This window comes from Dromaius novaehollandiae, unplaced genomic scaffold (genome assembly GCF_036370855.1).
Source record: "Dromaius novaehollandiae isolate bDroNov1 unplaced genomic scaffold, bDroNov1.hap1 HAP1_SCAFFOLD_27, whole genome shotgun sequence".
NCBI classification, from domain to species: domain Eukaryota; kingdom Metazoa; phylum Chordata; class Aves; order Casuariiformes; family Dromaiidae; genus Dromaius; species Dromaius novaehollandiae.
In genome coordinates, this window is record NW_026991415.1 from 2,864,998 (window position 1) to 2,888,910 (window position 23,913).

Sequence of the window (23,913 nt, forward strand, 5' to 3'; positions counted from 1 at the left end):
ATTCCTTCTTCTGCTCATTGGGACCTCCCCTGGTCTATGCAACCTTTAAAAAGGTGGTAGAGACTGGCCTTGTTATTATATAAGCCAGCCCTCTCAGTGACCTTGGATGCAGCCCGTCCAGTCCTGGAGACTTGTATGGGTTGAGTTCCTGCAAGTCATCGCTCACTCAACTCACATCTACTGTGGGCTGTTTTTCCTCTCTGGAGCCCTCTTCCATCCTGTACAAGAGCTCCATACATCTGAACTGTCCCTTCACACAAACAGCATCCCCCCTGCTCATCTTCCCTAACCATCTTGCCTGCAGAGCTTGTACCCTGCCATCACAGCCCTCCAGTCATGCGAGCTGTCCCACCACATCTCATTTATTCCAAACCTGTTTCAGGCCTGTGACAGCTTGTGCATCTCCATCTGTTCCTCTCTGTGCCCCAGGATGCATGCACTTGTGTATATTTGGGTTGCAGAGCCTCAGCTGTGGCACAGAGAACAGATTTGTAATGGTGAAACCTGTTACCAAGAGCCAAGGACACTGTGTGTGCAATGGCCCCACTTCAGAGCAGAGACATGCTGGCATGGATAGCAGGTGGCAATGTAATGGTGAAAGGAGGTTCCCACTAAGAGAGCAAACCCTGCAGTGCCCAAGGCCAGGGAGAAACAGAACTGGGCTGTGCAGGAATGCCAGGAGAGGGGTTTGCTGCCTGAGCTGACTCTGCAGCACCTTGGGGCCTGTGACAGAGGTGAACTGATCTCCAGACAGGACAAGGTGCCACTGAAGAAGTCCCTGGCCCTGGGCAGCCTGTAATCCAGCCACCCTGAGGTCATCATTAGCCCATTCCCTGTTCATACCATCTGGGGGTGAGAAGAGGTTCAGGGGGAGGAAAGTTAGCAGCTTTTAGGGGTGCAGAGACTGGATCAGGGACCTTGGTGTGACATGCTTCTCCCATTTATGCAGCACACTTGGCTGTAGATGGATGGACTTGGCCTGAAGGCAGTGGTAGGATCCAAGTGTTTGGGCACTGGTAGGAAACCTGAATTGCCATGGGGCACTTGCCTAGCAACCACTCCAAAGCAGCAGGGTTTTCCTATATGTCCCATGCTGTATCTGCTAGAGATCCATGGTTGTGCTGGACCTCCCAGGCATCCGACAGGGCTATTGCTGTGTCACTGATCAAGTGCCTGCACTGGATGGCATCAACTGTTTGCAATGTCGAGATCTGCATGTGTCTCAACTTCCTAGTGAGTGGAGCTCTGGCAGCAGTGGGCATGGAGTATCATTTCAGGTGGCCAAGGCAATTCCCTACCTGGCCAAGTCATGCTCTAGAAGGATGTAGGTGTCACACTTGCTCCATCAGAGCAAGCAGACACTGGCACACGCCTTGGACCACCTCTGTCTCTTCCAATGTCTCTAGGTGTTTGTGTGTGTGAGCAACTAACTCCCACCCTCCATCTCCAGGGATTATAATGGGAGCTTAGACCAAGACCTTGCATGCAGACATCCCTGCTGTGCTCACTTCTGCCTGGGCAAGGGGAATCCCACCTCCTGTGTATTTTTTGTGGAGCTCACAGGAAGGATCTGAATCCCTCGTCATTCTAAAGCAGCCTGAGAAGCCCAAACTGACTCATCGGAAACAATACCTGAACAGCAGGAAAACAAACTCTATTTTACGTCTCCATCTAGGTGTCCTGCCTAGCTAAGAGATGGGAATAGGGGTTTCCAGAATGGGACGTTTCCACCTCTTGCAAATAACCCTCCTCTGATGAGACAAATTGCAATGCTGCAATCAGTCTTCCTTCAGTGCTTGGAGAGGGACCATCGGTGATTATTTTAGCTTATTGCAGTGAACATTTCCCAGGAGGAGGGAGCACAAGGGACAGAGAAATTCAGGCCTTCAGCTGGGCCTCTGCTCCTGAGTGGGGCCAGGCTCCTGGGATGGAGGGAGCTCATGGCAACCTGGCAGCACTGCCCAGACACAGCTGTGTGCAGGAGCAGCTCCTCTGCAAGGAGCAGCAGGGCTGCGGGCACTGCCTGCTGCTGCTGACATGAGATGAGAGAAGGCAGAGAGAAGTAGAAGGCAGTGTGGAGTAGGAGGACAGAGGAGAGCTCGTTCTGGGAGAAATCTTCACAGCTCTTGACACGGTAAGTCTCTGGCTGCAGGATAGTGCTAGTGAGGTTCCTGGCAAGGTCTTCCAAACCCATCCAGTCACACGATTAGATTTCTAAGGATCACTCTCCCGGTATCTCCATTGCAGGGGAGGGAGAGATGTTTCACAGCAGGGATTCCCTGCCACACCGTCACAGGGACAGGGCATCCTGTTATCTTCTCGCAGGGATGCTGCAGGGCTGTGAGGCTGGAGTGTGCACACAGGTCTGCATGGGCTGTAATTCAGAGCAGTGTCCCTGCACCGCAGGGTGCTGTGTGCCTGGGGCAGTGAGTCTGATGCCTGCAAGGATCAGCACTCAGCCTGCCTGGGGGGCTCCCCACGGCACTGTGGGGAGAAGCTGTGGGTGGGAGGAGAGACTGCCGGCAGGGCAGGTCCTGTCAAGGGGGAGCTGCGTGGGTGAGGGCTGCTCTCAGCTCCAGCTCACTGCCAGGACATTTCTGGATGGGCCTTTTCAAAAGGCAGGTCAAGGCAGAGGAAACAGGAAAGGGAAGGAGCTGTCATGAGTCTGTGCTTTCAGTCTGATTCTCTTTGGGTGGGGTGAAATGGGATTGAATCTGTCAGGTTTAGACAGGGGACAGAGGCTCCAAAACAGTGACACTGAGAGAGGAGAAGCTCTGGGAGGCACTCAGCAGATGCCTTTATCCACCCTGAAGCCTACAGACAGAGCCAGCAGCACCTTTCCAGCCTCACCAAGGTTTGTCTTCCCTGCTCCGGAGCACCTGCAAACAGGGAGGTGCCCTGGGCAGTGTCCTGCCCCCGGGAGGTTTCTGCAGGGCAGAGCTGAGCACCCAGCGGGTGGGATGGGGTCTGTGAGCACTGGCAGGGGAGAGACGTGGGGACAGAGAAACAGCTGCCCGCAGGGACGGCTCCAGGCAGCAGAGTCATGGTCAGAGTGTGAGAGGAAACCATCAACTCCAGCACCTCCTCTCCTCTGCCAGCCAGCACAGCCCTCTGCTCTCAAGGCTGTGGGGTCCAGGGCAGGAGTCGTTTCCTCGGCAGTTGGACATGCAGGAGAGGAGACACTGCTGAGTGCCCCTCTGTGCCTGCCTGTCCCTGCCTCCCTGGGCACAAATGTCATGGTATTGCTCCATGTTTGCCACCTGCCCCTGCTGCCCTTGTCCTTCTGCTTGGACTCTCTGGGCAGGGGGGTTTCTGATGCAGTTCAGACAACACTGACCCTGCAGGTCCTGCCATGCCGACGTGTCCTTGACAGTGAGGTGCCCAAGTGCCCCTCTAGCCTGTGGAGCTCTGGGCAGTGCAGTGTGGGGTGCTGGGAATGCGCCAACTCTCTCGTCAGGACACCCCATCCTTAGGACATTCTGCCATTTCCCTGGGGTGTCTGGCTGGGCTGCAGCTGCCCTCCAGAAGGGCCCAGCTCTCCCATTGCAGCTGGGTGTTCTCTAGGTGCCCCAAGGAGAAGCCACCTCGATACTGAGGCCACGGAGATGCTGCTGGGAGGCTGGATGTGGGCAGCTGGAAGGAGCCCAAGGTGTTGCTGGCTAGAAGGGGAGGGCTGAGACCTCTTTCACACACGCTCAGAAAGAGTGCTGATGATTCCTCTGCTCTCCACAGTGTCGTTTCTTTTTCAGGTAACACGAGTGCAACTGTCCTCCACCTCCGAGGTGGGAGTACAGGGCAGCTGGGAACAAGGCAGATGGACAGGCCAGCTCTCCTGCCTCTGCACTAAAGCCAGAGGGAATCCTTTTGCCTCTCCAAAATCACAGCTAGTCCCTCTGAGTGCAGCAGCAATGCTGAGGATTTCTACCTCCAGGAATCCTCCTCAGATGTGACTGGGTCAGCTAAAGAAGACAAAACAAGCCTTAAATCTGTTAATGAACTCACATTATTTAGAACTGGGAGTGAAAATGCTGAAAATCCCTTCAGCATTATGAATGATTAAAGCTGACTGGAACCGGGAATAACATTTTAGTCACCCCGTTCCCATGTACACCGTGCTGTAGGTCAGGGCTGACTCCTCTGGAGCCCACGGACAGATCATGGCAAAATCAGCCAGCACAAACCAGAGCTCAAGTGATGGAGCTCAGTGACGGTGCTGCTGAGATGGGGAGAGGTAATCAGTGTGTGTTTGGGGGAGGTTATAAGAAAGTTTTGCTCAGAGAAGTCTGTCCTAACTTGTCAACATCTCTTCTGCCTCCGACAGTCCACCTGTGCCCCAAAAGAGCAAATGTCCAACAGCAGCTCCCTGAATGAATTCCTCCTCCTGGCATTTGCCAACTCACGGAATGTGCGGCTCTTGCACTTCTCACTCTTCCTGGGCATCTACCTGGCTGCCCTCCTGGGCAATGGCCTCATCATCACAGCTGTAGCCTGCGACCACCGCCTCCACACCCCCATGTACTTCTTCCTCCTCAGCCTCTCCCTCCTTGACCTTGGCTCCATCTCCACTACTGTCCCAAAATCCATGGCCAATTCCCTGTGGGACACCAGGGCCATTTCCTACTCAGGATGTGCTGCCCAGGTCTTTTTCTTTGTCTTTTTCATATTGGCAGAGTACTGTCTCCTCAAAGTCATGGCCTATGACCGCTTTGTTGCCATCTGCAGACCCCTGCACTATGGGATCATCATGGGCAGCAGAGCTTGTGTCAAAATGGCAGCAGCTGCCTGGGGCACTGGTTTTCTCCATGCTCTCCTGCACACTGCTAACACATTTTCAATACCACTCTGCCAAGGCAACACAGTGGACCAGTTCTTCTGTGAAATCCCCCAGATCCTCAAAATCTCCTGTGCGGATTCCTACCTCAGGGAAGTTGGCCTTCTTGTGGTTAGTGCATGTTTATTCTTTGGGTGCTTTGTTTTCATTGTGGTGTCCTACATGCAGATCTTCACTGCTGTGCTGAGGATCCCCTCTGAGCAGGGCCGGCACAAAGCCTTTTCCATGTGCCTCCCACACCTGGCCGTGGTCTCCCTGTTTGTCAGCACTAACATGTTTGCCTACCTGAAGCCCCCCTCCCTCTCCTCCCCAGCTCTGGATCTGGTGGTGGCAGTTCTGTACTCGGTGGTGCCTCCAGCAGTGAACCCCCTCATCTACAGCATGAGGAACAAGGAGCTCAAGGAGGCCCTGAGGAAACTGATTCAGCTGGTACTGTTTCAGCAGCAATAAGCTGCTCATCCTTCTTTTTAAGTGACCTAAATTTATCTCAGACAACTGTTGTGCTTTGGGCATTGTATCTGTGATAATCATGCTTGTACAGAAGTATTTAAGTTCATCCCACTTCTCCAGACACACAAACCCAGCCTGTCTGACCCAGAAGCCTTCTGTAAATGTGTCTGTCACTGTGTCAGAGCCGGCCTGGTTCTAATAAAAGAGTATTTCCTCAGTGCTGTGCTTGAAAGTTGGTTTCTTCTTCCAAAGCTGGAGCCAAGAATTCACCCAAGGGCTTTCACCCTGAAAAGGACTGTTGCTTTCTGGGAGTTCTCCATGGGCTTAAGGCGATGAGCTCATGGGGTGCTGTGTTAGGGAATGAGGGCTGCATTCAGCTCTCACTTGTGGGTGCCCAGTGCTCCTGGAGGTGCTGAATGGTCAAGCAGTGTCTGCCTGGGACTGTCTGCCCTGTGACAGGGCTGGTGACAGATGCCCACAGTGGGGACCCTGCAGGCAGAGGGAAGGGAGCCTGCAGAGTGGTTCATGTCACCTTCAATGGAAAACCCTGGGCTGCATCTCGGGACACACCTGAACACAGGTTCTCAGCCTTGTGAAATGTCCTGTGACTGCTCAGAGCATCATCCATGGCCACAGACCCCTTGGTAGGGGGTTGTCAGGTGCAATGATGCCCGTCCAGCTGACTCTGCTTCTCACCCCAACCACCACGGCCAGTGCAGAGTCACCCCCTGGCCCTGGGGCACCACAGCCCGCTCGCTCTGCAGAGCAGCACCGCCAGCTCGGGGCCCTGCGTGGAGCTTGGGGGAGGCTCCAGGAATGGCCAGGCAGGCCAGCACTGATGCCCTCCCTGGGGTGAGGACACACACCGGTGGGTTTGTGGGGCAGAGCCAGGTCTTGTGGAGGGGAATCAAGACATGCTGAGTGCAAGAGAGTGGAGGCCATTTGCAGCTCTGGCTGCACAGCCCAGGTTTAGGGGTATGTTTTGCTCTGTGGCCAGCTCGTTCCTGCCGGGCTCAGTGCCGGTATCGAGGGGAAGAGCCAGGCCTAGGCAGCCTCTCTCCTGGCCCAGACCCCAGCAGGCCCTGGGGACGGCTGTGTGCTGACCCCTGCGTGGGGCATGGCCAGGGCTGGGCAAGGTGCAGGAACTGTGGAGGCTGCCAAAGCAGGAGGGCTGTGGGGGATGGGGCACTGAAGGCTGTCGCAGGGCCTGTGCCAGGGGGACGTTGGCCTGGCCCATGAGCTCTTGTTCCAGCTGTGCTGAAGCAGAGGTCGAGGACCAAGGGGTCCCTCAGGCAAAGCTGTGCTCCTTGGGGAGCCGCCCTGAGCACCAGAACAGGCAGAGCACGCTCCTTGTGTGTCCCCATCCTGCTGGGAGGGTGGCACGGGCACCAGGGAAATGGCCTGTTTCTGCCTGGGGTCAGTGTGGGAGTTTGGCCTGTGAAGTGAATGCGATAGCCACTGCTGCTAAAACACCAGCCACAACCCCTCGCTGCAGCCCCCACTGGCCCCTGCCCCTGCCAACCTGCCATCCTGCCAACCTGCCACCACCCCTGTGCTGCCTCGTCCTCTGTCCCTCTTCTCCACACCGCAGGGACCAGTGATGCAGCAGGAGCTGGCACAGCCCCACAGCCGCTGCCCGGCCCCTGGCCCTCCCCTCCTGCCTGCCAAACATCACATCCATCTTCAAGAAGGACAGGAAAGAGGATCTGGGGAGTGATGGGCTGGTCAGCGTCACCTCAATCCCTGGGAAGCAAATCTTCCTGGAGCTAGTTCCAGCCACATGAAGGGGTCGGGAACAGCCAGCATGAAGTCATCGAGGGCAAATTGTGCCTGGTCAATCTGACTGCCTTCTGTGATGGGATGACTGGCTGTGTGGACAAGGGGAGTGCAGTGTATGCTGTACACCTTGAATTTAGGAAGGCCTTTGACACGGTCTTCTATAACATCTTTGTAGCCAACCTGGGGAGAGGTGGGATGGAGGACTAAGCAATGGATGGTGTGGGAAATGAGCTGGAGGCCACCTGGCTTAATGAGTGGAGTGATGCAAGATCCAGCTGACTAATGGGTACCAGGGATGTTCTTCAGAGGTCAATACTGGAGGCAATGCTGTCTGTCACTATGAATGATTCAGAGGGTGGGATGGAGTGCACTCAGCCAGTTCATGGATGATACCAAATTGCTATGAGTGGTTGACTTGCTGGAGGGCAGGACTGCTAAGCAGAGAGGCAGCAACAGGCTGATGATATGGGAGTTCAACCAAGTCCTGTCTCTGGGATGAGATAATCCCCTGTAGCAGGGCAAGCTGGGGCTGACTGGCTGGAAAGCAGCTTTTCAGGGAAGGACCTGGGGGTCCTGGTGGACAGCAAGTTGACAAGGAGTCCTCAGGCTGTTCTTGTAGCACAGACAGCCGCCCTTATCCTGGGTTGTATTAGCAAGACCGCAGGCAGCAGGGCAAGTGCAGCAGGACAGATGAAATCTCCTGGCAGCCTCATCCAAAAAGAAGCAGGATTAAAAAAAGAGCAGAACTGGCAGACTACTGATCTTTGAGACAACGGTATGATCAATGGTCCCAGTACTGGAAACCTTTTAAAACAAATTAAAATAAAAAAAAAAAGGCGGGGTGGATTTAAGCATTTCTGCCAGTTGCCAAGTGGCTGCAGCCACATGTGCCCAGACTTGCTTAAGGGAGGCAGCTCCAGGGGAACCTGTTATTTACTCTACCTCTAGATGCATGGACAGGATTATGACTTTTTAGAGATAGAATCCATCTTTGCTAGTCTAACCTATCTAGAGATAGACCATCCCGAGGTGCCAAGGATCCCGATCCCTGAGCCATGGATACAGCCTCCTCGGATTGCCCATGACATGGGCATGATGTGCCCAGGACACACCTCACAGTGTCAAATAAATCTGTATGGGGGAAGTGGTGGAAGTAGAGACAAATCAAAAGAGGGGGAATGAAGGCCGGGAGTCCCATTGGCAAATATCTCCAAATACAGGTGGATTTTACCCCTTCTCTGGCAAGGCCATTCCTTCCAGTGGCACCTGGGGGAAGGAGAGTCTTTTCCTGGCCACCCTTGTGCGATAGAGGACATCAGGATTTGAGACACCCCTCCCAACCAAGGGGGAGTTTCTTGGAACCCAAAGATTTCAACTGGGGACCTTAAAGTCCTGGGTGACTGAAGACTATGAGATGCCTCCAATGTGTGGCTCACAAGGCACCTGAGTCACATCATGACCACCTTTGAAATGCCCTCAGAAGCAGATCCCATAACGTCTGGCCTGAACGAGACTTGCAGTATTTCTCTGCCTTTCTCCCTGCACCTAAAATTTTCTTTTTAGCCCCTTAGCACTGGGCAGAAGTCTCGGCTCCTGGACCGGGGGAGAAGGCCCCAGTGCCTGCCAGCCCTGCCGCTACACTCAGAATGTCATTCTGTTGAACTAAAGCAAGTCCCCATGTGACCACCTCTGCAGTGTAAGTGTGTCCCCACTCTTCTCCAGTCCAGGAGATTGGACTGCAGGTGGGAGGCAGCCAGCTCAGAGCAGGTGTAGAAATGCCTCTGCTCACCACCCCCTGCCCTTCGTTGACATACATGGAAATAGATTTCCCTATTTTCTCTTCCTTGCAAGCACACAATTGCGCCTTTCCTCTTCCCCAGGGAGGTTCCTGCTCCTCAGAGAGCCTTTCCGCAGTGAGTGCATCAGTGCTGGCCTGCCTGGCCATTCCTGGAGCCTCCCCTGTGCTCCCCGCAGGGCCCCGAGCTGGCGGTGCTGCTCTGCAGAGCGAGCGGGCTGTGGTGCCCCAGGGCCATGGGGTGACTCTACACTGGCCGTGGTGGTTGGGGTGAGAAGCAGACCCAGCTGGACGGGCATCATTGCACCTGAAAACCCCCTACCAAGGGGTCTGTGGCTGTGGATGATGCTCTGAGCAATCACAGGGCATTTCAGATGGCTCAGGCTGTGTTCAGGTGTGTTCCTAGAAGCAGCACAGTGTTTTCCATTGAAGCTGACATGAACTACTCTCCAGGTTCCCTTCCCTCTGCCTGCAGGGTCCCCACTGTGGACATCTGTCACCAGCCCTGTCATAGGGCAGACAGTCCCAGGCAGATAGCACTTGACCATTCAGCACCTCCAGGAGCACTGGGCACCCACAAGTGAGAGCTGAATGCAGCCCTCATTCCCTAACACAGCACCCCATGAGCTCATCACCTTGAGCCCATGGAGAGCCCTGGAAAAGGAACAGGCCCTTTCATGGTGAAAGCCCGTGAGTGAATTCTTGTCTCCAGCTTTGGAAGAAGACACCAGCTTTCAAGCACTGCACTGAGGAAACAGCCTTTTATTAGAGACAGGCCAGCTCTGACACAGTGACAGACACATTCACAGAAGGCCTCTCAGGCAGACAGACAGACAGGGCTTGTGCCTCTGGAGAAGTGGGATGGATTCAAACACTCCTGTACAAACTTGGTTACCAGAGGGAGAGTGCCCAAAGCACAAGAATTGTCTGAGATGAATTCAAGTCACTTACAAAGAGGGATTGGCAGCTTATAGCTGCTGAACTGGTATCAGTTGAAACAGTTTTTTCAGTGCCTCCTTGAGCTCCTTGTTCCTCATACTGTAGATGAGGGGGTTCACTGCTGGAGGCACTACCACGTACAGAATGGACACCACCAGATCCAGAGCTGGGGAGGAAATGGAGGGGGGCTTCAGGTAGGCAAACAGGCCAGTGCTGACAAACAGGGAGACCACAGCCAGGTGCGGGAGGCACATGGAAAAGGCTTTGTGGCGTCCCTGCTCAGAGGGGATCCTCAGCACAGCAGTGAAGATCTGCACGTAGGACACCACAATAAAAATGAAACATCCAAAGACTAAACAGCCACCAGCCATACTAACCCCAGCTTCCCTTATGTAGGAGTCTGAGCAGGAGAGCTTGAGGATCTGGGGGATCTCACAGAAGAACTGGTCCACTGTGTTGCCTTGGCAGAGTGGTATTGAAAATGTGTTAGCAGTGTGCAGCACAGCAGTGAGAAAGCCACTGGCCCAGGCAGCTGCTGCCATTCTGACACAAGCTCTGCTGCCCAGGAGGGTCCCGTAGTGCAGGGGTCTGCAGATGGCAACGTAGCGGTCGTAGGCCATGACTGTGAGGAGAGAATATTCTGCTGAAATAAAGAAGAGAAACCAAAAGACTTGGGCAGCACATCCCAAGTAGGAAATGGCCCTGGTGTCCCACAGGGAACTGGCCATGGATTTGGGCACAGTGGTGGAGATGGTGCCGAGGTCGAGGAGGGAGAGGTTGAGGAGGAAGAAGTACATGGGGGTGTGGAGGCGGTGGTCGCAGGCTACAGCTGTGATGATGAGGCCGTTGCCCAGGAGGGCAGCCAGGTAGATGCCCAGGAAGAGCGCGAAGTGCAAGAGCTGCAGCTCCTGTGTGTCTGCAAATGCCAAGAGGAGGAACTCGTTGAGGGAGCTGCTGTTGGACATTTGCTTCCCCTGGGCTTTGGAGGACTGTGCAGGGAGGAAAAGATATTGACAAGTTAGGACTGACTTGGAACAAAACCCACAGCATTTCTCAGAGCAACTCTCCACATGTCCTTTCTCATTGTCAGCAGGACCTTCCTTCACCTCCTCTACTTGTGCTTTGGTCTGTGCTTTCTGAGTCTACCACGGGGAACAGGGTCCTCTAACCCATGGGCTCCAGAGGAGTCAGCCCTGCTTGTTACACACACACTCAGAATCAAAACAGGATGGTCAGTCATTGTGCAGTGACAAAGTGTCCTTGCAGTGCTGTCAGCTGGAGTAGGTGAGACTCCTGAACCCCTGTTTGGCTCAGTTCCAATCCCGTTGGCTGGGGACCCATGTGACCACCCAGTCCATGCATCATTCATTGCTATTGATACACCTTAACTGCATAGTATGTTACAATTACTGCAGGAACACTTTGTATTTGACTCTTTACAAGTGTCTTAGCTATGCACAAGCTGATCACTCTTGCAGCAAGGACACTTTGGGACACTCCACCCAGGATGTTTATCAACACATTTGGGCATACAAATTGGACTAGACACAGCAGGATTTGCCATGGGGGAGATTTCTAGAACCTTCAGAAATTCCCACCTGCAGGGCTGCCATAACTCTTGGTCAAATATTTAATTGCCTAGGTCCAGTCAATCACCTAGTTTCAAGGTGGTCCATTGTCTCATGACAACCTGTTCTCTCATCTGTGCAGATGACTGGCCAGGAAATTCTCGGGCCAGGCAAGGAGCTAATGACCGAAGTGCTCGGGGTGTGCACACAAGCGCAGCCCTGGTACCCAGCCAAACAACAAGTATGACTCAACAACAAAACGGATTTTTCATATCTGAAACTCACCTGTAACTTCAGTCTCCTAGCTCTCACCAGATGCTCTGCCACACTGGGTGCATGGAGGTAGCAAACAGCAACATGCATTTGGGGGTGGGGTGTGGGGGGCAGTTTTTCACCACACATGGGGCACATCTACTTAAGGGATAGAAATCCTTGGCTTTTCCCATTACTAGAGAATCCTGAGGGGCAGAAGTGTTTGGGTTAGTGCATGGCCCAAAAGAGGATGTCTCCTCAGGGAGACTTGGCGCATTCCCCAGCCCTACAGACTGCATGGCCCAAAGACCCACAGGTTAGAAGGGGTCTTGGACCCCTCACTCTCATGCAAACACCTCCGGATGAGAACACAGGAAAGCCTGCATCTTCCCCAGCTGTGCAGACCACCCTGCAGAGGAGGTTTTACTCTCAGCCACCGTGTCACACATCTGTTCTCCTGGAGGTCAGGCTGCAGAGGAGGTGACTCATGTCCTGGATCCCTTGCCTTGAGGGAAGAGGCTCTGCTGGGTGGCAGAGGAGACATGGGATGGTCATTCAGGGCAAAGCACCTGCATTGCAGAAACTGTCAGGGAACTGCCCACATCCACCCTCCCACAGCCTTTTCTGCTAAAGGTTTCCTCTCCTTCATGCATCATACCGCTGCTGCCTGGTACTGTCCCAGGGGCATCTCCATATTTGCAGGTGCTAAGGAGCAGCTAGGACCAACCCTGAAGAAGCTAATAAACATTTTGGTTGTGCTGCTCATAGACAAAGGGCTGGCTGAAAGGATTTGCTGAGGTTCCTTGCAGACTTTTTGATCTCTCAATGTAACAACAGTTTAGGACTCACAGTTTCTTGTCTAAACCCAGCACCTCTGTTTGCAAACCTGTCCAAAGGAGGAAAGCTTAAGCACAGACTCAGGCAGGAAAGCTCTGCCCTTTGCAGGTATGACCAGCATATACTTTCCTTCTGAAAATTCCCCTTCAGAAAATGTCCTGGGGGTGAGCTAACACTGACAGCAGCCCTGAGCCATGCAGCACCCTTTTTAACAGGACCACAAAACTTGCCCTGACGCTGGTCATTCCTTCCGCCCAGATCTTCTCCCTGCAGCACCATCATGGGGAGTTCCCTGGGCAGGCTGAGTGCTGACCCTCACAGGCAGCAGACTCACTGCCCCGGGCACACAGCACCCTGGGGTGCAGGGATACTGCTCTGAGTTACAGCCCGTGCAGACTTGGGTGCACTCCCTGGCTCCACACCCCTGCACCACCCTCTGAAGAATGTAGCTGTGATGCCCTGTCAATCTGACAGTGTGACTGGGAATCTCTGCTCTAAAGCACCACCTGCTCCAAACAGGAGAAGCTGGCAGAGCCACCCTGACAGACCCTATCAGCTGTGGAAGGTGCCAGCTGCAGAAGAGCCCTCTGGGAACCACAGCAGCATTGCCCTGCAGCCAGAGACTTACTGTGTCAAGGGCGGCGAAGATTTCTGCTCACTGTGCGCTCTCAGGCATCCTCCTATTCCTGACTGTCTTTAACTTCTGAGTCGCTCATCTCATCCCGGTGCCTGCAGGCAGTGCCCAGTCTTGCTGCTCCTTTAAGAGCAGCTGCATCAGGACAGAGCTGTCTCTCTGCAGCACCTGCCAGGTTGCCATGGGCTCCTGCAGTCCCAGGAGCCAGGCCCAGCTCAGGAGCAGAGGCCCAGCTGAAGATGTGACTTTGTGCCCTGTGCATCCTCGAGATGTTCTCGGTGCTCCAGGACTGACATCTCCTGAAAGACTGTGTGGTCACCCCTGGAAATTGTCCATTCAAGTAGACTAACATAATCAGCGATGGTCCCTCACTAAACAGGGGAGAGAGACCGAGTTCAGCATTTCAGTTTGTCTCATCAGAAGATGGTTATCTGGGAGAGGTGGAAATGTCCCACTCTGGAAGGGCCTGCTCCCATCTCATAGGAAGACAGGACACCTGGGCAGGAACAAGAAGGGAGTTCATTTATTCCTGCTTTAGCAATTGGTTTAGAGGAGTCAAGCTAGGCATTAAATACTGATTCGGAAGCTCCTGGGATGCAGGAGGATTCGGTTCCCTCTCATGCCCTCCACAGACTCACAGGAGGTGGGATTCCCCTTGCCCAGGTTTTGGGGTGCAGAGTATGGCTGTCTGCTTCTTGTCTAAGCTCCCATTGTAATCAATGGAGATGGAGGGTGGGAGTCAGCTGTTCATACACAAACAGCTTCTGACATTGGAAGTGTCAGAGGTGGTCCAAGACATGTAGCAGTGTCTCCGTGCTCTGATGTAACAGCTCTGCAACCCACATCTTCCTGGGGCATCAGCTGCCAGGTGGAGAATCTCCTTGGCCATTTGAAATGACACTAGCTGCCTACTACTGCAAGAGCTCCACTCACCCTGAAGCTGAGACCTGTGCAGATCCTGATGTTGCAAACAGCTGGTGTAATTCAGTGCAGACACTTGGTTTAATGCAATGACAACAGGCCTGCAGGGCCATGTCACCTGCACGGGGTGTCCAGCACAACCACCTTGTTTCTAGCAGATACAGCTCAGGACCTACAGGAAAATCATGCCACTCTGGAGTGGGAGCTGGACAAACACCCCAGGGCATCTTGAGTCTCCTACCTCTTCCCAAGCAAGGGATTCCCACCACTGCCTTTAGGCAAAGTCCATCCCACCTGCATCTAAGCATGCTGCAAAGATGGAAGGCACATTGCACCAAGGTCTCCACACATACTCCTACACTCTCAAATCCATCTAGTTCTCCTCTCCCTAAAGCTTTTCTCACCCCGCCAGTGACATGAACAGGGACCGTACTAATGATGCAGCTACAGCGCAGCTAGATTGCAGGCTGTTCAGGCCCAAGGATGTTCTCAGTGGCACCTTGTCCTTCCTGGACATCCGGTAACTTCTATCACAGGCCCCAAGGTGCTGCAAAGTCACCTTGGGTACAAAACGCTTCCCCTGCCATGGCTGCATGGCCCAGCTCTGTTTCTCTCTGGCCTTGGCTACTGCAGGGTTTGCTGTCTTCGTGGGTGCCTCATATCATCATTACATCGCCATCTGCTATCTACACCAGCAGGTCTCTGCTCTGAAGCGGGACCTTTGCCTACATGGCGTCCTTGGCTCTGGGGAACAGGTTTTACAGTGACAAGTCTGCACTCAGCCCTGGTGCCACAGCTGAGGTCCTGTAGCCCAAATATACACAAATGCACAAAGCCTGGGCGGCAAAACAAGAGGAAGGGGAGATGCACAAGCTGTTGCAGAACTACCAAAGCAACATTAGGCAACCGGAGGAAGTCTGTGGATCACAGACCATGGCTCCTATGAGAGACTTTAATCCCCCTGGCATTCCCCAGGAGAGCCACACAGCAGGGTAGAAAGAGTACAAGAGGATTCTTGAGTATGTGGAGGACAACTTCTGAGCACAGCCAAGCCAGGCAGGTCAACAAGGGTTGCACTTTCCTGGACCTGGAACCCACAAAGAAGGAAGAACTGACCACAGAGGTGATAATCAGTGTCAGCCTTGCCTGCAGTGGCCATGAGGTGGTGCAGTGTCTGATCCTGAGGGGAGTGAGGAAGAAGATCATCAGAGTCGAGACTCTGGATGTCAGAAGAGCAGACCTGGGCCTACTGGGGAGACTGCTTGAGGAATCCCTTGGGAGGCAGCTCTGATGGGCAAAGCAGCTCAGGAAAGCTGGCAGCTTTTTAAGGCAGCATCCTCCAAGCTCAAGAATGGCCCATAGTGATACCCAGGAGAACAAGTAGACACCTCAGGAGACAGGCTGCTAAATGCACAACAGTACACAAAGGCAGCACACAGAATGGGCAGCAGGGAGAGGCTGCAAAGCAACAATTCAGAAATATTGTCCAGGGAAGTAAGGAAGTGGTTGGGAAAGCCACAGCTCCTCTAGGATTGATCCTTGCAAGAGATGTCAGGGGCAGGAGGATGATCTGCTATTGCTTCACTGACAGTAAAAGCATAAAAACAAAATGTAGGCCCATGGCTGAATGTGGCAAGGAATCTGGTAAGAGCAGATGCAGAGAGGTGTGGGGAACTCAATCCCTTGGCTTCAGGCTCCACCAGGAAGGTCTCCCAGGCCATTGTGCCTACACTAAGGACTCCCAAGGAGAAAAGCAACCCACAATGAAGGAGGGTTGAGTCAGGAATTATTTGCAAGAGCACAAATCTATGGGATTGGATGGGCTGCAGCCAAGGATGCTGAGAGAGCTGGCTTCTATCTAGCAAGGCCGCTCTCTATCATCTTGGAAAGCTGTGGAGGCTCAGGGAGGTCCCAATGACTGGAGAAAGGCAAATATTGCATCCATGTTCAAAAAAGGCCAAAAGGACAATGTGGGGAACTACAGGCTGTTCAGCTTCACTTTGATCAGGAAAATGTCATGGAGCAAGTCATCTCTGGCCCCGTTTCTGGGTAAATGAAGGAGAAGGTGACAGGGAACAGTCAGCATAGATTTACTGAGGCTAGATCATGCCTCACCAACGTGATGGCCTTCTGTGTTAAAAAGACTGTATTTGTGGATGAACAGAGAACAGTGAACATCAGTCACCTTGACTTTGGGAAGGCTTTTGACACTTTCTCCCGCAGCATACTCGCACACCAATTAGGACTTTCTGATCTGAATGGGTAGACAACCAATTGGACAAATAACTGGTTGGATGATGAGGCTCAGAGGGTGGTGGTGAATGGGTAGTACTCTTCCTGGCGGCCAGACGAGAAATGGAGCACCACAGGGTCTCTACTGGGGCCTGTCCTACTTATCACCTTTATGAATGACCTGGAGGGGGCAACTTTCATCCTGTTTGTAGATGACCTCAAACCGCTTTGGGACTAATCTTAAGCTTGAGGGCTGCCATTGAGAGGGACCTAGACAGGCAGGAGGAAAGAGCTGTCAGGAATCTCATGACATTCAGCAAGGAGAAATGCCAGGTTGCTGCACCTGGGACAGACCAACACCCTGCAGAGAGACAGGCTGGGGACTGGGTGGCCATGCAGCAGCTCTGCTGAGATGGGCAGACATATTTTGGCAGACAGAAGGCAAAATGTGAGACAGCAGTGTGCCTGGGCAGCAAAGAAGGCCAACAGCATCCTGCGCTGTATGAATAGGAGGAGCATGGCCAGAAGGTCAAGGGAAGTGATCAGCCCCTTCTTCTCGGCACTTGTTAGGCCACATGTACAACACTGCATCCAGGTTTTGGCCCACCAGTACAAGGGCCCCGCCCCCATACAAGGAGGTCCTCAGGAAGACAAAGCAAGGCTCTCCATAATGGTGCATGGCAGAAGGATGAGAGACAACAGCCACAGGTTGAAATCAGAGAGGAACAGGCTGGAGAGAAGGACAAACTTTTCCACTGAGAGGATGGTCAAGCTTTGGAACATGTTGCCGAGAGAAGCTGTGCCATCTCCATCCCTGGAGGTTCTCAAGACTGGATCACGGCCTCAGCAACCTGGCCTGACCCCAAAGCTGACCCTGCAGTGAGCACAAGGTTGAGCTGGAGGCCTCCTGAGGTCCTGTCCAGCCTGAAAGACTCCATGATTCCTTCCCCTCTGGGTCAATTCTTGTCAGTGTTAGGGAAAGCACTCAGTTCTCATTGACCATGTGTCAGACACAAGCATGACCAGTTCAACTGGCTTTCCTGTCCTGCTCCAGTCAGAGATGGGCAGAGGCAGGGCTGCTTCACGGATACCCCTGAACAGCCCTGATCACTCCTTTGCTTCACCTTTTATTGTGTCTGTGTGTCCTTTACTCCTTCCAAGTTCTACCCTCTCACCAGCCTCATAACCTCCCGTACAAACTGCCCACCTCTCCTTACCCTCTCCCCACAGACCCTCACTGTGCTTGCTTTGTGCCCTCACTGGGCATTCCTGGGATGGTTGCCAAGGTAATTCCTACCTAGGTCAGCAATTCCATTAAACCAGTACCTCCGTCTAGTACTTGAAGTGTCCTGCAATTCCTTCTGCTGCTGCCTTCTTAGAGGCATCCCAACTCAAGCTAAGCCATCTGCACTCCACGTTAACAGCTGCTGCACTGAGCTTCAGTCTGGGGCACCTTGAGAACCTTGGGGATTCAGCCAACAGAAACCTCATGACATTTTACAAAGAGAAGGGGCAAGTCCTGCACATGGGGAAGAATAACTCCGTGTATCAGGGCAGTTTGGGATGTGAGCAGCTGGGGAATGGCCTGAGGAGAAGGCCTGGGTATTGCAAGGGATGCCATAGGGGCCAGTGGTGCATGCTCACTGCGAATAAGGCCAGGCATCAACAGGGCTGCATTAGGAGCATGGCTTCCCAGACAACAGCAGTTATTATCCCCCTCATCTCAGCACTGGCGTGTCCGATTCCCAGGCTCCCCGGAACTTTTCTTGGTAGTGGGAAACAGCATGGGAAGGGGAAACAAGCTCAGACCTGCAGCTTGGGAAGTTCAGACTGCCCAGTAGCATAAAAATAAATTACCTGAAGGGCGGTGCTGTGGTGTAACAGGTCACCCAGAGGGAGTGTGTGATCAGCCCATGGCTTTGTGTTCCAAGGAACAGCCAGTGAGGATGAGAGACATCAATGAAGGGAGAGAGAACCCAGGGTGAGAGCCAGGTGAGGAAGCAGGCTGGGTGTCTACAGTCTGCAGGGACACAGGAGCAGGTGTGGGACAGTGTAGGTCGGCCTGTGGTGGAGATGGCCAAGGGTGCTGCAAAGGCTGAAGGGCCCTGACAGAACTGAAGTCTTTGTCCTATGGCTGTTGTCTCTGCCACCAAGGCCTGCCAGGAGACACTGGGGCCTCGTTGACCTCTTGTCCTCCCAGGGACCCCAGGAGATATCCTGTCATTGTCCTGCACTCAGCCTTGCACACCCCCACCCACACACTGCCCCAGGAGGAGGTCTGGCAAATGCAGGAGGGAAAGCATCTCCCTTCCCAGGGTCTCAGTGTCCATGCTTGGACGTTTTGCTTGAAAAACACACCAAGGGTTAACATGGTGTCAGAGCCACCTGCACATTTCCTTTGCCTACCTGTAATCAGTGATTACAATTTCCTGCTCTCATCAGCCCCCAGTGAGTCTTTGCTGGTAATGGCCCTCAGTGGGATCTATTAACACTCTGCAAAAGTTTGGGATTTGCTTCTGACTTTGACTTGAACATTTTGCTCCATCTCCTTGCAATAGCTGAAGTTCATGGACTCAGCGCCAAATACACCATGGGCTCATTACAATGCATAAAGCCACGATGAACCACGTCTCTCTCTGTAATTTTCTTCAAGTAATGTATGGCTAATTGGAGTGGTTTCAGCAGAGTAGCTGAAAGACAATGACTTCAGTTAGAACATCATATAAAGGTATTTCTTTAAGGTTTTTATGATTAGTATACTTATTCAGCTTTCACAATAAGTGACAACAACATTCTCCAAATGACATAGATCCAGAGTGTCTCCTAATGAAGTGTGGACACGTAGGAAAAGCAGTGTCCCAGAGGTCAGACACTGCATGGACACTCTTCCTCCCCATCTCCTTAAACCTGCCATTTCCCTCATCAGCCACCTGGGTCTTGCATCACTCCTGTTAAAGTCTAACCTTTCTCCACTGAAGTCTGCAACTGAATGTTACAGCTCATATGCCCCACTTCCCACCTGCTTTCCTTAGAGAATGAGCTGCAAATAGACACAGAAGAATTTTTCTTAACTGCAAGCCAGAAAAAAACAAAAAAAAAGGCATGCTATAGTTTCGTAAAATTAATTACACTCCTCAACTGTATGCTAAGTCCAAGCTGCCTCCAGTGAGGTCCCCTAACCACAAGGGATAGCCTGGCTAGAACTGTTTTGGATAGATAGGAAATGCTAGATAGAAACAGAATGAAGGACTTGCCCAGAGGAACAAACTATTGAAAGACGGAGCAAGCTTTAAACTCCCCACAGTGCAAATCAACAGTGTGGTATGGGAATGAACAAAAAGTAATGGAAGGAGTTACAGTGTTACAATGCCCAGAGAGTGTGCTTTAAAGGGGATGTTGGAAATTGTTAATGTAATCAGGATATGTGGAAACAGAAGAGAGAGCCATACAGCTCCTGGGGGTCCTGGACCATGCTGGGGGCTGTGCTGCTCTTGGGGATCCCAGACCAGGCTGTGTTTCTGTACAAAAGTCTGGAAAACAATCTATGCAAGTCCCTGGGGAAGAGGGATTTTCCTGGGCCCTCAGAGCAACCCAGGCAGGACTCAGGCATGTCAAGGGAAAGCCATCCCACCCACACCAAACCCACTGCTCTCAAGCCTGGGACCTTCCCGGGCCCTCAGACCAGGAGCAGGAGGGGGTTTGGGAGCATGGCCACATCCCAGACAAGCCTCTGTCAGGCCTGCAGCTCCACAACATGTCATAGCTTCAAGTGAGCTCTCTCAAGCAACACTTCCCATGGCCCTGGTGCACTGGCAAGACTTTGGGCAGACACCCAGGAGACAGGGCAGAGAAAGGGCAGAGACCTCAGGGTGCAGAGCTGGGCTCATGGCGTCACAGAGGGGGTGCCACGGGCTGGATAAGCAACCCAACGAAGTAAACGAGTCCTTCCTTTGGCAGTGACTTGGAAAGCCCCATCTCTGACAGTATTCAAGGGGGATGGAGTCTCCCTTCTGCAAGAGTCACCCCGGGACCCTGCAAAGACTAGGAAGAGCAGGATGGCTGGTTATAGGGACCTTCTCAAGCTTCAGCAGCTGCAGAGGTGGGAGCTGGTCACCTCACAAGCCTCTGAATGAGTCCAAATGCAGGTCCTGAGGCACTGTACTGCCTTCCAGGCTCTGCACCGGAGCCTGGACAGCAGCACTGTGGTGTGTGGGCATGTCCTGAGAGTCCCATGGTCAAAACTGTGGGAGATCCAGGGTGCCAGGGCTGTAAAGCTCCCCAGGAGACCTTGGGTGGCAGCTGGATATGTCCAGGGTGCCAGCGGCTTTAGCAACCCCCAGACAAGAAGCACTGCTTCAAGGGGACACGGAAAAGCCCAAAGCCCAAAAGAGGCCCATGGAGGAGAAATGGCTTTCCCTAGGCTCAGGGAAGGCTCAGCCAGAAAGCCCAAAGCTGGGCAAAATGCATGGGAAATGGGAAAGTTTCCTCAGATTTCCTACTGGGCCTGACACTCCTGATGATGTGTTTTAAGGGCACATTTGCTCTTCTCTGGCATATCGTCTTCATCTTAAGCACCACAGATGGAGAAACCTTGCTGAGGACTCTTAAAAACAAAGAGCCTGCTTTGGTGCCTCAGGGAGGAAGGCTCTGTCCTCTCCCATATTGTCCTACACCCTACTTCTACAAAAAGAGCAACCTACAGCAGAAACCAGTTTTCATGCTCACCAAAGCATCTCAGCCTGTGGCCACACTTTGTCCTGTTTCATCTCACAGGACTTTGATCCTGTCTTTGAAAAATGCCAAAGCTTAAACCAGCCCTGAAGCCCCAGCTTCCCACACAGGTGTGCCCAGGGCAGAGACATGTCAGGGCAGAGGTGCAGAAGTGACTTCTCCAGTGCCCCATTTGAGATATTTCACAGCCTTTGGCACCATCTGGGGACATTCCTGAAGGATTTATCAGCACGTTCTGGAAAATAACTGGGGCGAGGGGAGGGGACTGCTTTCCAGGACGTGAGGGGAAATCTCTCTGCTCTCTCCCTGGCTGTGCCATCTCCATGGCAGTGACCTCCTGAGCCCCCTGATGACACGAGCTGAGGTCACAGTGGGATGTGCCACCTCACACAGAGGTCTCCCCGGTGCCGCAGCGGTGCCCTCACTTCCCTGAGAGGCCCAACCGCTGCTGGGCACCACTTGTGCACTCCCCACTGCTGCTCTTTGGAGCCACTCCGGGGCAAGGAAAGGGGATGGGAGCCATGCTGGGGCCCCTCACCGACAGGCAGAGGAGCAGGGGCACGTTGGAGAGAAGTTTTGGGTGATGAAGACGGGAAGAGCATCCTTCCTCCTTGGCTGGAGAGGTGAGCCAAGGGCAAGGGGGCAAGTGAGATGCGGGACTGCTGGACCAACACCATCAGCCCAGACCACAGCTCCTTGTTCCCAGCGCTACTGCGGCTCTGCACTGAGGGTAAGGGCTTTGGGAGCTCCTTCCTGAGGAGTCACACAGAGACTGTTAACTGCGAAAAGGGCTGTGGATCCCAGGCTATGGGGGTGGCTGCACAGGGTGGGGGCTGCTGTGACAGCCCTGTTGTAGGGTCCTGATGGTGCCGAAGGGGTTAGAGGACGTGGCCTGGCCTGGCACCAGCACCGGCCCTGGGGCTGCTCCCCCCCGCCCAGCACGGCCCCTGGGCACAGGGTAGCCAGGAGCCCCGCGGGGCCCCTGCAGCACAGCCCAGACCCTGCGGGACAGCGGCTGGGCCCCGGGGCCCCACACTGCCCGGGCCACAGGGTGCCAGGCTGCCCCCAGGCCCTGCCACGCCCCGCTGCACCCCGCGCTGCCGCCCACAACATGGCGCCTCACTGCGTGGGGGGGGAGGAGAGAAGAGGGGAGAGGAGGGCAGAGCTGGTCGCCGGGGCAGGAGGCTGCAATGTTGCCCCGGCAATGCCCCAGTGCTGCCTCCTATTGGTGGATGTGAGGAGGAGGGCGGGATGGGTTTGACTGATGGCTCTTTCAGCCAATCGGATTGCAGCATGCGAAAGAACCCAGCCCTGGAAGCAGGGAAGGAGCAAAGCGGGTGCGAGCGGGGCTGGCGGGGCTGCGGGCATGTCCTGATGGTGGCAGGTGCCCTCCCGCCGGGGTGGGGGCAGCGGTGCTGCCCCGGGGCTGCTTTCCTCCCGGAGCTGCAGCAGGGGCTGGTGGGGCCGGGAGCACGGGACAAAGCGCCCTGGCCCCGGGGCAGCTGCCCTGCGAGCCAGACGTGCCAGCTGCCCCCGAGCAGCTGGGCTGGGGCGGCTGGGGGGTTTGGGGGCAGGAAGCTTTGCCCCTGCCCTGGGTTGCAGACCCCTTGTCCAGCCTTTCCCAGAGCTGCTGCTTTGGGGGCAGTAACTGGTCCGTAGCGGGTGTTTCGCTTCCCGATGAGCGTTGCGAGGCCCTGGGGTGAGTCCGGGCGGCCGCTCAGGACCTGGCTGAGCCTTGGGGGAGGCAGGACAGCTGCAGACGGCAATAGCCGTGTGGCCAGGCTGTGGGCAGGGAGGTCACGGCTGTCTGCGAGAGCTGGGCCAGGAGATCCCCAGTGTCACATCAGCTCTTGGTCAGTAGCTGCCAGGCCAGCAGGAGGCCCGTGGCTCGGCTGTTGATGATGAGGTCACTTCTGTCTGAGTCCCTGATAGACCAGCAGCAACGGGAGCATGGCTTGGATGTTGGTGGTGAGGTCATTTGTGATTGCTGAACTGATTGAACAGCAGCAGCCATGTGGCTGGAAAGGTGCTTGTGAGGTCACTTGCAGCTGAGCAGTTGATGGGCCAGCAGCAGGTCCATGGCTGGGACATGTGCTTTGGAGCTCACTTCTGCCTGAGCAGCTGATAAGCCAGGATTTGGCTCATGGCTGGGGAAGTTATCGTGAGGTAGCTGCTGTCTCAGAGGCTTGTAGGACAGTGACAGGCACAGGGCTGTGAAGGGGACTGTGAGGTCATCTCCTTCTGAGTCCCTGATAGGCCAGCAGCAGGCCCCTGACTGGGAAGGTCCTTGTGAGGTCACTGCAGACAGAGCAGCTGGCAGGCCAGCAGCTGGCCCCTGGCTGGGAACTGACTCGGAGGTCCCTCCTGTCCCAGCAGCCTCCAGGGCTGCAGCAGGCGCCTGGCTGTAAAGGTGCCTGTGAGGTGCCTTCTGGGTGAGAAGCTGATAGGCCAGCAGCAGGCTGTGAAGTGGGGGATGTGCTGGTGAGATCAGCTGTGTCTTGGTACGTGATAGGCCAGCAGCAGGCCCATTGCTGGGAATGGACTTTGAGGTCATTTCCTCCAGAGCAGCAGGGAGGCCAGCAGCAGGCAGGTGGCGGAAAAATGTTTGTGAGCTCACCCCTGTCTCAGTGCCTGGTAGACTGTGTGGTGGCACATTGCTGGGAGAGTCGCTGTGAGGTCACTTGTCTGTGCAAGGCTAGCACTTGGCTAATGGCTTGGGCATTTGCTTGTGAGGTCACTTGTGCCTGAGTCCCTGATAGGCCAGCAGCTGGCAGATGGGTGTGGAAGCAGATTGTGAGGTCTCCTGGGTCAGAGTAGCTGGCAGGGCAGCAGCATGTTCATGGCTGGGGAAGGTATTTTGAGGCAACTTCTGTCCCTGAAGGCCTTAGACCATCAGCAGGCACCTGGTGGGGGTATGGACTTGTGAGGTCACTTCAGTCTGAGC

At 54.2% G+C, this 23,913-nt stretch overlaps 2 protein-coding genes across 2 annotated transcripts; one reads left to right on the plus strand and one right to left on the minus strand.

The window, feature by feature from the left end:
• The first annotated feature begins 4,690 nt into the window (after nt 1-4,690).
• Nucleotides 4,691-5,617, plus strand: LOC135326299 (olfactory receptor 14A16-like). Its single transcript, XM_064504178.1, has 2 exons — nt 4,691-5,188; nt 5,534-5,617. The coding sequence occupies exons 1-2, from the start codon at nt 4,691-4,693 to the stop codon at nt 5,615-5,617; spliced, it is 582 nt and encodes a 193-aa protein (XP_064360248.1).
• A 4,206-nt stretch (nt 5,618-9,823) lies between these two features.
• On the minus strand, nt 9,824-10,741 carry LOC135326300 (olfactory receptor 14A16-like; the record flags this gene model as incomplete). Its single annotated transcript, XM_064504179.1, has 1 exon — nt 9,824-10,741. A coding segment is annotated over one exon (918 nt), but the record flags the coding sequence as incomplete, so codon positions are not given.
• Nucleotides 10,742-23,913: the final 13,172 nt, after the last annotated feature.